Source organism: Chelonoidis abingdonii, chromosome 3 (genome assembly GCF_003597395.2).
Source record: "Chelonoidis abingdonii isolate Lonesome George chromosome 3, CheloAbing_2.0, whole genome shotgun sequence".
NCBI classification, from domain to species: Eukaryota; Metazoa; Chordata; order Testudines; family Testudinidae; genus Chelonoidis; species Chelonoidis abingdonii.
This window is the reverse complement of record NC_133771.1, coordinates 2850311-2864146: the sequence shown is the minus strand read 5'-3', so window position 1 is coordinate 2864146 and position 13836 is coordinate 2850311. Positions and strand designations below refer to the sequence as shown.

At 44.8% G+C, this 13836-nt stretch overlaps 1 protein-coding gene across 9 annotated transcripts in view; it reads left to right on the top strand.

Moving 5' to 3' along the window:
* ASXL2 (ASXL transcriptional regulator 2) overlaps positions 1-13574 on the top strand; it is a 228302-nt gene extending 214728 nt beyond the window's left edge. For all 9 annotated transcript variants that reach the window (XM_075063555.1, XM_032762361.2, XM_075063556.1 and 6 more), the window contains 4 exons: positions 2759-2855; positions 6319-6424; positions 8747-9476; positions 10836-13574. In XM_075063555.1, coding sequence (XP_074919656.1) covers positions 2759-2855; positions 6319-6424; positions 8747-9476; positions 10836-13304 — 3402 coding nt within the window. In that variant the 3' untranslated portion in view covers positions 13305-13574. The remainder of the gene's footprint in view (positions 1-2758; positions 2856-6318; positions 6425-8746; positions 9477-10835) is intronic.
* The last annotated feature ends 262 nt before the right edge of the window (positions 13575-13836 follow it).

Below are 13836 nucleotides of genomic sequence, written 5' to 3'. Positions count from 1 at the left end.
CTGCTATTGAAATGCCTTGCCAGACCACCATTTGAACCCCTAGCCACCTGTTCCCTCCTACATTCATCTATGAAAGTGGCCTTTCTGGTCACTATTACTTCTGTCAGACAAGTGAGATGGGGCTGTCATGGCTGATCCTCCCTACAAAATATTCTCCAAAAACAAGGTCACACTGTGTCCGCATCCAAAATTTCTATTGAAAGTAACATCACCCTTTCATATGAACCAACCAATCCATCTTCCCACGTTCTATCCCAAGCCTCACGAGACTCCAGTGAAGACTATCTTGACTACTAGTTTAGTATAATAAAATGCCCAGGGTACAGTGCCCCAACTTTGTTAGTAAATTTTATCTTCCTTCAAATGGGAACTGTGAGCCCTTTTGGTTACAGCTTGGAAAGATTGTCTAGTTTCACTATAACCTCAGAAAGCATCTCTGCTAAAATGCTATTTTGTAACTTCCTCCAGCAGTACTTACAATCAATATCCCTCTGACTTCTAGAGTAACATATTAGCAGGTCTTTTCTTCCTTTTTCTCCAGCTCCAAAAGCACAACACCCCTGGGACTACACTGGGGAATACCCTTTAGACCTCTTTGTGTAGAAAGCTGTAGGGGCCCTGCACTGTAAACTGCAGACTAACCTCAAAATTCTACCTTTGAAGTGTTCAGTGTGGAAAGAATATTAGGCAGGGAGGGCTGCTGGGATGATTTTTTGTAGATTAAAAACCTGGGCTCACTTAGGCTCTTGAGAATTTTTGCCCTAGCAAACAATGCACATTTTCCTGTTGGCAACCCCACTGGAAAGTCACAGATTCCTCCCCCCTGCATTCCTTTTCTTCCTGCAATGTGATCTTGTTTTACCAAGGCTCTAGCTTGTGCAATCTAGTTCACTCTACATGCCAAGTCACTGTGCTGAATCAGAATTTGATTGGGAAAGAGTTCTGACTAGTTGAATAAATGTTGTCTGACCCCAATGATGGATTTTAGATTTCAGCTAATACTGTGGTAATTTTCTTAGAACTGCTCAGCACTCTCAGTGCTATTTTGCTCCTTGGAGAATTTGCAGGCTTTATAAACTGGAGAAGGAAAGTTGTTTAAACTAGAACACTGGAGAAGGGAAGAGGTAAAGCCATAGATGTGCCAAATCTGTGTGGTCACACACTTGTCTTCCATGTGTTTGGCTGAGATCCAGTGGATGGTGTGGGTGTTGGTGCAGAAAATCAAAATACTATCTAACGGGCTCATAGAGAGCAGAAAGGCACATACCAAAAGTGTGCTTTATCAGACATGACCCAGGGTCCACCTAGCTCTCCAACTGGCCTCCAGCAATTGCCAGTACCTGATGCTGAGAGAAGCATGTCCTCACACCCAGCCACACCAACTCTGCACATATACTAAGCCATGGCCAAGGTGAGGGATTCTGCTCCATGCAGTCGAGCAGGAGAAAGAGCTCTGCTTTCCCAAATCATTACAACACAGCTGCTCAGCTACTCCTCATTGTAGAACTCAGTGAAAGTCTGTCCCACGCAAACCCACTGTTAGTCACTGCCATTGTTTTAAACTAAATTATCTATACCACAAATGCTGACATTAAGTGAAAACAATGCTTCTCTTAAAGAAACAAATCTTGCATTGTTGAAAGCTTGCTGCATAATTCTTCTTCCCTTTGCCCTAAATCTCTCTCTTGTTTGAGTGTTGGCAGATTTAGAGTGCCAGGAACCTAACAGTAAGGTTTCTATCTTGTATAAAAAACAAAAGCCACCATCCATTGGCCCCTGGTGAGCTGCTCTGATTTATGGAACTGTGTGGTTTTTGCTTGTTTCTGATATGAGACTCGTAATTCTATGATACATTGAGCAGAAAGAAACCCAGATCTTCTCCTGTTACCCCTGTTACCATTCCTCGGAGTGGTCAGTGTACAGCTCCTGGCCAAGAGTACACGCTTTCTCTGTTTGCACACCGCACTGAAGCATAGCTGTTCTGCTTGGTTGATTATTTCATAGGCCCCCATTGGGCACAGGTCTGTCTGAAATATCCATGGCTGTGATTCTGCGCATTTGACACTTTTATTATACGTATTTTCATAGCACCTGGGAGTCCCAGTGGGCCAGGCCCCCATTGTGGTAGGCACTTTAGAAACACAGAACATAAAGATGGTCCTTGCTGCAAGGAGCTCCAGAAACAATATATGGAGACTGACAGACAGGAAAGTACAATTAAACAATGCCAGTGACTTCCTCTTTGTGTGCCTTTTTGTTTTCCCCTGGAAATTGCCAGCGTTGCTGCTTTTGACAGCAGCTCAGAGTTTACTCTGTGATCATTTAGAAGGGAGGGCAGCGTGTACCTGCAGAAGCCTTTTGAGAGGTAGTCGTAATGCTTCTTTTATGTTATGAGTAGTGCGACTTGTAAAGCATCAGCTTGTGCTTCTCCCTGTCTCCTGTAGGGTCCTGTGATTCTCATTTGTCCAGGGTTTTTATTGTGTACGTGTGCATGGCAGTGGGAGGGTAGAGGATCGGGGCAAGAGAAATCCAGCAGGATTCTATGGGACCCAGACTTAGATGAAGAAGGGCCTTATGAGGCCAATAATTTTACTCCTGGATCAATCAGAAGAGCAGCTTTGGAGTGCTATGAGGCATTGTCAGTCGAAGCAGTGATCTTCAGACCAAAATCTGCTCCTCTGGTCCCCGGGTGGCAGTACATGGCACTTAAGTCTGTATTCAATGAGTTAACATTTGCTTGCTTTATTGTTTCTCTCAGGTTGGGGCAGACGGTTTGATGAAGATGAGTGGCTCAGCACTCAACAATGAGTTCTTCACTTCAGCCGCCCAAGGCTGGAAGGAGAGGTTGTCAGAAGGTGAGTCTCTTGCCACTGGGAAGCAAGCAGCTATAAACTGTGAACTTCTGAGGAGGTTCTTCTTATGTGGCATCTCCATTACTGGAGGTTTGCAGTCATGATAGTCCATTTGTTATGATCCTCTTCTAATCTTTTTGTGGGAAAATAACCCTCTTGATCCCCCCAGCATACCACATGGTCTGCCCCTAAGGTCTTCATTTTCAGCCTTGTGTTCTTCTGCCATCAACTTTCCTTTCCAATGCCCATAAACATGCACTGTCTGCTGAACGCCTTAAAATGTGCTCTGCAAATCAAATCTTTCTTTTCATAAGATCTCTGACTAGTGTTTGCTGAGTTCCAGTCATCTCCAATATCTTTTTTGTTGGTTACACGGTTTATCCATTATATTTGTAGAATTCTTCTATAACACCATAATTCAAAGAACTGTAATTTCTTTATTATCAATTGTTTGCATGTCCGTGTTTCACAGCAGTGATTTAACAGAGGCCAAATGTAAGTTTTTAGGAGCTGGACTTTAATCTTCAGATTTATGTCTCTTCTCATCAGATGTTTATTCTTCCAGAATGTCTCTCATCCTTGCTGTTTTGGTGCTGACTTCAGTTTCTGATCTTCCATCTTCTATAATGATGCATCCGAAAGCAATAATCTCACTTGCTGTACAGTTGTGTCATTCATTGGAATCTTGCATGTTTTCCCAGGATTCTTGCATATCACCATGCCTTATCCACATTCAGTTCTAGACCATACTCTGCCGTGTTCATACATAATCTCCACCAACTTGATCAGACATTCTTCTGAATCAGCCAACAGCACTTTGTCATCTACATAGTGAATGTTATTCACCCATTTTCCAGTCATCTTAATATTTTCTTCTGTTTCTTTAATTAATATCATCAAAGACTCTCTATAAATATTAAATAAAAGGTGTTTAGTGAATGCATAATGGAGAAATTCCAGTCCTACAGTGATTTAACAGGTGAAAACAGCTGCACTCAAAATGGTCAGTGAGGACAAAGTGCCAGCTAGTGGTTATCCAGACTGAAGAGCAGAGAGTAGGTTTGATTGGAGACTTGTCCTTTGAAAAAATGTGACTTGCAGCACATAATGAGTGAGATGAGGCAGAGATACTTGAAAAGTAATGTGCTGGGATGGTAATGGAGATGCACTGTTCTCATTAGAAAAGAGAGACTAAACTGGGGTGAGCAAACATGGCTCACTTATGGAACCTGCATATACATTTCATGTATACCCCAGGTACAAACCTGCAGAGGCTATAGGGAAGCAGAGTGAAACATTCCATCTTCATCCAAGCCACACTGTAGTTGGAACTGGCAGTTTCTGTGAGCCACACTTTTATACAGAAGAAAAGGGCAGCCATGTGCCACATTGCAGAACCATGTGAGCTTCATTTGTCCCCTGGGCTGCATGCTGACCACGGCTTCTAAGTGCATACAGAGATGTTGTTTATCAAAGCAAATGGGGCACCTTTCTATCTCAACTGCTTTATTTCAAAGATGTACTAAAATTATGAATGTCAATTCATCGTTGTCTGGATGACAGTGTGGCAGAAACATGCTTTGTGTACCACCATCATATAGCTTCATCTGATTGGTTTAGAGAACAGCCAATCTGAGGATTTAGCTGCTAGGTCAGATGCCAAGTTTGGCAGAGCAATATTCCAGTCTGTTTGACTGATGCAACTGATAGTTCTCATTCCCACCATCCCGAGAGAATACTACTTGCCAGTCACTACAATGGGATCCATACTGACATACACTTGAAGAAAAAAGAACCCTTACTCACTCTACAGCAAGGGCTATCAAACTTCATTGCACCGCAACCCCCTTCTGACAACAAAAAATACTACCCGACCCCAGGAAGGGGGACCAAAGCCTGAGCCTTCCCAAGCCCCACCGTGCCAGGTGAGAGGGGCCAAAGCCCGAGCCCCACTGCCCTGGGCGAGGAGGCCAACCACAAAGCCCAAGGGCTTCAGCCCCAGGCAGGGGGCCTGTAACCTGAGCCTTGCTGCCTAGGGCTGAAGCCCTCAGGCTTTGGCTTTGGCCCCAGGCGGTGGGGCTCAAGCTTCAGCTTCAGCCCCAGGAAGTGGGGCTCAGGCTTCGGCTCTGGCCCCGGGCTTCAGCAAGCCTAAGCCACCGACTTTGGAGTCCTGACCCACAGTTTGAGAACCGCTGCTCTACAGTAACTGTGATACTTGGAGACACTGTAGTCGGGGTGAATCCCATGATGCACCCTTCTTCCCTGCTTTTTGGAGTACCCAGAAATCCCAGGCTTTGAGTTGCATGGGGCCTGAGGAAGGCTTGCAGTTGCTCTGCCTTTAATGCTCTTGTACAGGAGCATGAGGAGGCACAGGGTGCACATGCGGCTTTGAAAAGTTTCCTGTCTCTCACATGAGGCATATGTGCATCTACAGTGAGATCCACACAGACTACAGCATATCAAAGAACCACAGTTACTGTAGGATAACCAACCGTTTATTTTCCACACAGAGAGCACATTACACCATTACTCTGTGATCTGCACTGGCTGCCAGCTGATTTCTAGAAGACGGTTAAAGTACTGGGTTTGATTTATACAGTCTTAAATGAATTGGGTCTTGGCTATTCGAGAGAACTGTGGCTCTCATAGTATGATAGTATGGCAGGTAGGGTCCTCTGTGGATCCTTAGTTAACAGCTTTGTGGCTTAAATGGAAGTGGTCCGGCATCTATGAGTTCTTGGCTTAGAAACTTCCTTCCTTTCCCATGAGCTGCTAGAGCCTGGCTTCATACAACACTGCAAATCTCAGCTGTTTTCCCAGCCTTCTTGGGGGCGGGGAGGAAGATTCGATTGGCAGAGGAGGAATAATAGAAAGGGGTATATTCTGGTGTGGGAAGGTTTTTAGGTTTAGTTGACATGTTTTGATAGCTTGTTTTTAACTTTTATGACAGGCACAGTTGGAAAATTAAATAACATTATTGACCATTTCACGAGGCATGAATTGTAGCCACCTCTGGACTACAAAAGTGGTTTAATGGCATCCAGCAACGCTACCCAGTAGTGATGAATAAGATTATTCTTTATTTCTTATTCTAAGCTGAAATTGAAATGGGAATTTAAAGAGGCAGAATGCAAGTACCCAAGCTGGAATTTGTTAGGACATTGAGGCTTAATCCCTATTAACTGCAAATACTGCCATAGGATTCTTAAATGACCACAAGACCTTGGTTTTACATCCCCTCTTGAAAGACAGTACGAGTAAACTAATAGTTGCAAGTCAAGGCCATTGTGTTACATCCGTAATAATACATAGTCTGTAAAAGAAACCTTGTTGTAGTAGTTCCCAATGCCCTGGTTTATCTAAAAAATGACAGGGATCTTGAAGTCTGGCTGTCTCTCATGATTGCAGTTGGCCTAATTCTTCTTGTTGATTGACCTTCTTGCTGATATCCTTCTGTATATTGCAGGTGAGTTCACCCCAGAAATGCAACTGAGAATACGGCAGGAGATTGAAAAGGAGAAGAAGGTGGAGCTATGGAAGGAACGATTCTTTGAGAGTTACTATGGTCAAAGGTAAGAAACTGGATTGTCTTTTCTTTCAAGGCATGTCCTGAGGCATCAGTTCCCAGAATTCGGAGCTCATTTTCTTTCATGGGACCCTCTTTTTCACTGGACTTCTAAATTGATTGAGGATTAACTACATCTGGCTGTAATGGAATCACAGAAAAGACCTATTAGGTCATCCAATTAATTCTGGTCTGTGCTGGATTATTCCCTAAAACATGTTTCCAGTGCTTTATCCCATCTAGCTTTAGTCTTCCTTGCCTGTTGTAGTGGTGGATGTAGTCTAGGCTTCACACCTCTCTTCCCCACCCCCATTCTCACAGTTTTGGAAGGTCCATCTCTTAAGGTTCTCTTGGCATATTCCAGCCAACTAAATTATTCACATTTACTTTGTCTTTGATTGTGATTTTTGACCTTCACATGTTCCGCAGTTGTGCAAAACTGTGTGAATTCCCTTTATGTCTTGATTCACACACTGTTGAGCTGAACTCTCAGAATAAGTATGGTGTGGATTTCACAGATTGTTCTGTCTGCCTTATTCCTAGCTACAAGCAGCCCGGCCTCCCCACTGTGGGATGAGGGTTTGCAGGACATTTTAGGTTCCTCGATCAGTAGCTGTATGCTATAATAAAGTGAAAAGAACAGAGGTAGGATTGATATTGTAAAAATAATTAATAAAGTGTTCGTCTCTCTACAGAACTTCAGTGATGAAGAGCTGTGCTCAGCTCTGGGATATCACCTCGCCTTCTGCCCATTCATCTGTGCTACTTTAACCCTCAGGGAGCTTGGGCTGCTCCAAACCTTATTCTCATGATCATGAGTATCCAAGCTCTGGTGGGTTGATGACACAGACGAATGTGGAGCAGCAGGCGCTGGCCGATAGAGATGAGGTCTTAGTTTGTTAAACTGCCCCAAAGGTTAAGCCCTTTTTTAAAATACACTTGACAACAGTAGACTTCACTAAAAAGTCAAGTGTCCTTTCCTGCAATGTCTCCAGGTTCTTGCAGCAGGGGTATTATTTCAGAAAAATTCTTGTGTGTTGAAGAGTGGGGGGTGGGAGGGGAAGTTGTCAGCATAAAGAACATTATGTGTAATTATAGTATATCCTGAAAAGAATGAGGTGAACCAAAAGTGGAAGACATCATGGAGAATATAGACCTATGAAGTCAGGGGAAGGGGAGCAGACGAAGGTCTGGGGAGGGCAACTGCCCCTCTTGGTCTGTAGTAAATAATGCTCCTGCACTAGGGACAGCACACTAATGGAGATTCCTTGTACAAGGGCAGGATTGGAGGGAGCTGCAGATCTGGTTTCTGCACTTCTCAGAAATGGATACTGTTGTACCACATGACATCTCTGTCTGCCAAGAGTTTCTTCTTGAAAAAGACAATGGTTATGAAACTAACATGTGAGAAAGTGTTTAAAATCACGTTAATTATCATTGGGCTGGTAGGAATCAATCCCATGGTGCTCTCTGGCTTCAGTAGACATCTGACTTTTTATTCATGCCACAGACCAAGTTTGTATCAGTAGCTATTACAAGATAGTGTGCTGGGGGTGAATGCTGCATCAGCTGCTTTTCTGAGAATTCAGGTTCAGATTTCCAGCTTGTTCATTTGTTACCCAGGCTGGTGGGGGATTAGGGGCAGTCTAGTGAGAGCTCCCAGCTTCCTGAGGGTGCAGGGTTGAGAAAAATTTTAGATGTGGAGATCTTTATTCATCTGCAAACAGAAATGCTCTCCTGGAGGATGTTTATTCCTTAACTTTTTTAGACTGAGGGTGCTTCAGTACTACACAAAATGCTGAAAAAAATGGTTCAGTCTCTTGGGGGGTTGTATCCATTTCCAGATCCCCTTTGTAAACTCCAGGTTGTGAGGTTAAGGTTTAGGGGAGCCAGATGGAAGCCCTCTGGGTTTGTTGGAGTCTCCTACTGCTATATCCAGGGATGGCTGCTTAAAGGGAACTTTTATAGCCAGCCATAGTAACTTCTTGAATGTTGAACAGTTTCGCCATTGGTCAAATCCTTTTCAGTTTGTGACCTGGGATAATTAACATCTGTGTAGAAGGAAAGCCCTGTGCCATGTAACAGGGCCCCTCCCTTCTGGTTGGTTTTTAAAGAGCGCTGCTGCAGGACCTGTGTGGGTTGGAAGAGTGATAGCTACAATGAAGAGCATCAAAAATGATGGGCTTAAAATCAGGGGAAATGGTATGTGTGAAGTGTTTCTTTAGAGTCTAGTATGGATACAAAACCCTCTGCCCACATTTTCATGGCAAAATAATGTTTTTTTCAGACTTATGTTTTACAATACATAATTTTTCTTTTTTCTTGTTAGTTCTGGAATGAGTCCTGAAGAATCCAAGAGACTGACAATGTACACCAGCACTCATGACACACAGGCTAGGAATCCACCAGCTGAACAGATGAAATGCATGCTAGTCTCCAAGGCACCACCCAGTAAAGAAGAGAGAACTCCTCTGTCAGAGTCTAAAGCACAAGCAGTGCAGGTGCCACTACCAGCAGTGAAAAAAGGAGGAGAGGAGAGAAGAGAAGATGTGCATCCCCAATCAGGCAAACCTGCAGCATCAGTAAATTCCTCAGATAACAATGCTCTGAAACTTAATGAGCAAACTCTCTCTAGGCCTCTGAAGGGTACTAAGGAATCCATGCAAGAGAAGCCACAAGCTGCCTCTGGTCAGAAGGCAGACGAAGAAAGACAGCACACTCCATCCAAGGATCTGTCAGTAAAGGAGAACACAAGCACCTCAGCCTTGGCTCCAAACAAACCAAAGAGCCCCAAAGCAGGCGAAGCAGTGGCAAGCATGGCGAGTCAAGTGACTCCACAGGAGACACCTAAAAAGGAACCCCTTGCAACTGAACAAATGGATGTCAGTGCTGAGGGCCTCAAGAGGAAGTCAGAGAGTCAGGAGGAAGCACCAATCAGTCCTGAAAAAAAGCCACGAGTTACGGACAGCTGCCAGTACCAGCAGTCATTTCGGACCCAAGCGCAGTCCTTTCCTGCGGCTGGGGAGGGGGCACAGGGGCGAAAGGTTCCCCCACTCAAGGTAAAGGAAACTGGAAACAAGCCCATCATGGGGTTATACAGGCCACTTCCACTGACAACTCTTACAAAAATGTTTTGCCTCTATTTTGATTTCGACTGTCGATGTAAATCCCGCTTCATGCATGTTATAGTAATGAAAGTATTTGATACAGGAATCCCAAAGCCCTGCTATTTGGCCACGGGAGTCTGCTGGCCTGCTGACTGTGTTAAATAAGGCTCTCTGACACCTGCACACTTGTCAAAGGGTATTTCAGGTCAATACAGTGGCACAGTTGTAAAAGCCCAGGACTGGAATAATAGGAGACACTATAGATCAATATGGAGCAGCACTGGGAAGGCTGTCGAGGAGTCCCCAAGACAAATAGCAGGGAGGAGTGTGCAGTGCACTCTAGATGTGTGAACATCCCCAAGACTTGATAGTGGATGAGGATTGAGGGATATTGGCAGCTTCCCACATTATGTCAAACAAAAACCAGCTCCCCAAACAGAGCACCAGGACCTCCAGACTACGTATCACTCCTTTGGGGGTTGGTGTGACAGACGGGATGCAATGTGCTGTCTCTCTCTCAATCCAAGCAGAAAATGGGAAGGACTTTTTCGGGTGACCTCTCAGCTCTAAGAGCCAACTACTTGCTGAGGCTTAGCAAGAGCTTAGATTCCTGCTGCAATCTAGATGTAGATCAGCCACTGGTGTAAGGGAAAAATAAGAGAGAGGCTGTGAAGGGAAGGTTCCATTTATCAAATACCTTTACTACTACTGACCGTTTGGCAAATAATGGACATATTTTTTAGGTCATGTGACACTGTCTCTGCCAACAGGGCTGTGTGTATACAGATAGCTGCAGCTCCTTCACTGGCAGTGTGTTATACACAATGAGAGAACTTCAGTGTCTACATCTTATGGTAATAGTTTCAAAAATAGCCCCATTTTTATGTATGCAAAAGCATGGGTACAAATAATTGCTGATGTAAAATTGTTCCCACAGTTACTTGCACCCACAGTTTAGGCTCTTTAATGTCTCACTCCCTGATTTGTAGACACAATCAATAATTCACGTCTCTGACCTAAATGGTGATCAGAAAAGTGTATCCAGAATTACTTATTCCCATAATTTTGCCCCTTCCAAGACGAAGCTACATGGGCATTGAATTCTCTCTCATGCCTGTTGTACCTTGGATTTCTCAACTGCCTTCACAGGATTAAATTAGATCTTTACCAGCCATTTTTCCCATTTAATTTAACTGAAGACTACTAAGGATTTGTCTTAATGTATAAATTTCTGAATGCTACAGATTTAAAATTTATGTGAGTAGAAAATTCCCTTCTGCTCAATGTTGTCTCTTTTCTACTTTTTTCCAGATTCCTGTCTCCAGAATCTCCCCAATGCCATTTCTTGCTAGCCAGGTCTCTCCCAGGGCTTACTTTCCAACCTGTGTCACCAGTCCGGGAAGAACAGGGGCCAGGACTTTGGCAGACATCAAAGCAAAAGCCCAGCTGGCCAAGGCCCAGAGGGCAGCTGCTGCAGCAGCAGCCGCCGCCGCTGCTGCCTCCAATGGGGGAGCCATCCCAGGGCCTGGTCCAGGAGGTGGTGGTGGCCCAGGAGGGGGAGGAAGAGAGGAGAAGAGTAGTACAGCAACAAATGGAACCAATGAAACTGGAACTAAAGGCAGTGCACTGGAACTGGCAGGAACTGGAAGCGGGGGAAGTACGAGAAGGCCTTTTCCCCATTGTCCAGGGACCCATTCCCAAGCGGAGACCCAGGCCACAAAGTGGACAGCACCTCTCAGTGTCTCTAGAGCACAACTACAGCAAACACCCACAGTACAATCCAGAACTGCAACCAGCAACAAAGGCAAAGATTCATCATCACCAGCTCCACCAACGTTAGAGAAAATGAACAGAATAAAAGTGAGCCCTCCAAATGTGACTGTAAGTCAGGTTTCCAGACCATCCGTGGTCTCAAGCCACATATATACTCTCAGTAATGACAGACAAGAGAAAGCACCTTCAGCTCCAGCAGGTCTAAGCCAGATCTCAGGGGCGCCACCTGTCAGGGATGAAGCAGTCTATGTCAGTGTATCCAGAGCAGGTGCTGACAAAAATGTGACTAAGTCAGCACTTACTGTCACAGAAGGGACCAGCTTAAGTATTCCTAAGAGCAAACCTCTTTCCCCTCTCATGTCTTCGCTGGCAGTGGTAACCTCAGAAAATCAGTCTGGTGTTATGGTAGCATCTACTATCTCTACTCCATCCTATAGCACTTTGTCAGTAGCCCCTAGCCTTAAAGTGCATATATCTCCCTTGAGCACAAGTGGGCCCCTCCTGAAGACAAGCTCCAATATTCCTGCTAACAATCCCTTGGTCACCCAGCTGCTCCAAGGTAAAGATGTCCCAATGGAACTAATCATGCCTAAGCCTCTCACCAAAGTAGAAATGAAAACTGTCCCATTAGCTCCAAATGAATCAAAAGGGTCGGCATTTTCCAGTGCCACAAGCACAGCTGGGAATGGCTCTGGAGGGGAAAGTGGTGAGAGACAATCAAATTTAGCCATGCAGCAACTTGGAAAGATATTTTTCCCAAGCAGGCAGTTGCCCCATCTTCCAAGGACCTTTCCCCTCTTTTCCGGAAAGGACCCGAGGAGCACTAGTATTGACCAATACCAGTGCCAAGAGGCACTCGACAAAGCCACTCAAGAGCAGATCCTTCAGACTCTTATCAAGCGGGTTCAGAGGCAGAATCTGTTCTCAGTCCTGCAGCCTTCACAGTTCAGCCTCGTTCACTCAGGTTTCCAATTAGACAACAGCTCCACCAGTCAGAGATTCACGCTGGGTTTCATGGGCAGGAGGACGTCGAAGCCTGCCATGTCTGGCCATTACCTGCTGAATATTTCCACCTATGGTCGCGGGTCGGAGAGTTTCAGGAGAGGTCTGTCCATGAATCCTGAGACCCGCTTGTGTCTGAATGATCCTTCTGATGATCCAAAAATAGAATTTGGGGAATGTGAAAAAATAGCTGGCAATGGTAGCAGCAGTGATGAAGGAGATGCAGATGATGAGAATACTGGTGATGAACATGAACATATCATGGTAAAAGAGGAATCCCTGGTTTCCCAAGTCTCTGGCCAGCATGAAAGAGAACAGATATCACACAGTGTAAACGCTTCTTCAGACTGCAATGTGCCTGTTAGACAGAATGTAAAAAAGGAGGCCGTCTTATCTCAGCAAGCAGCAGACAGCCAGGAAAGTGTTCACCAGTTCCCAGGAGGCCAGGTGTTTGATGGAACTGCATTAGCAAGAGATTTAATTCAGGCAGCCCAGGAGCAAATGGCATATGCTATGAGGGGGAAAATGATGCACAGCAATCCTGAGGCTTACAGTGCTTCTGCACCATCTTCAGACTCTGTGTTGCAGCAGCCTCCACTGCTTTCCCATTCGCATCCTCCAAAGCTATATGGAAACACTGCAGCACAGCTTATTGGTCCTAGTTACAGTGGCACTATAAATGTCTCCACCTCTCCAGACGTGAACCAAGGGTCTCTCATGACCGGGCTATCCGAGTGCAATCAGTTGGCCAGTAGCATGGGGAACGTCATGTCTTTCTCTGTGACTGTAACCACCATTCCCGCCAGCCAGGCTATGAACCCTGGCAACCACAATCAGACCATCCCAGTTCAAGCCTTTGGTGATGACAACAACATGGAGGATTCGCCTTCTAAATGCTACTGCAGGTTGAAAGCCATGATCATGTGCAAGGGTTGTGGTGCCTTCTGCCATGATGACTGCATCGGCCCCTCTAAGCTCTGTGTCTCCTGCCTTGTAGTACAGTAACTGAGACATATGGGATGAGGAGAAGGCTGGCTTGGTTTTGTGCCTCCTTTTGAAATTCTTTGCGGGAAGAAAGAGGAGTTTTACTGCCTTGCACAAGAGACACATTACTGAATCAGGAATACAGAGTAGCGTTCTTCTTTCATTGAAGAAAGAGCACCTTGTTGTATAGTGAGTCTAAGCGAGCTCAACTATGTGAATTGTGACAAGAGTTTGCACTTAAGGAATCATGTAAATATGTCACATTATTTTGTTTAAAAATTATTTTTTCAATCTTTTAGGAGACAATGTTTGACTTGTCCTGCAGATTCATTAATCACACCTCCTATCAGTCTCTATCCCAGGTTAGCCTAAGCTCTGCTTTATATTGATGAGAGAACTTCCAGCCAAATTTTAGCCCCTTGGTCTTTCCATGGCCAAAGAGAAGAACAGGAAAAATTAAAAGAACTGGGAGATGGAGAAGATTGAAGCCTTTATACTATCTGGCACAGAACTTTGAGGTTTGGAGCATCAGTTCAGGGTTGGCTCAGTCTTT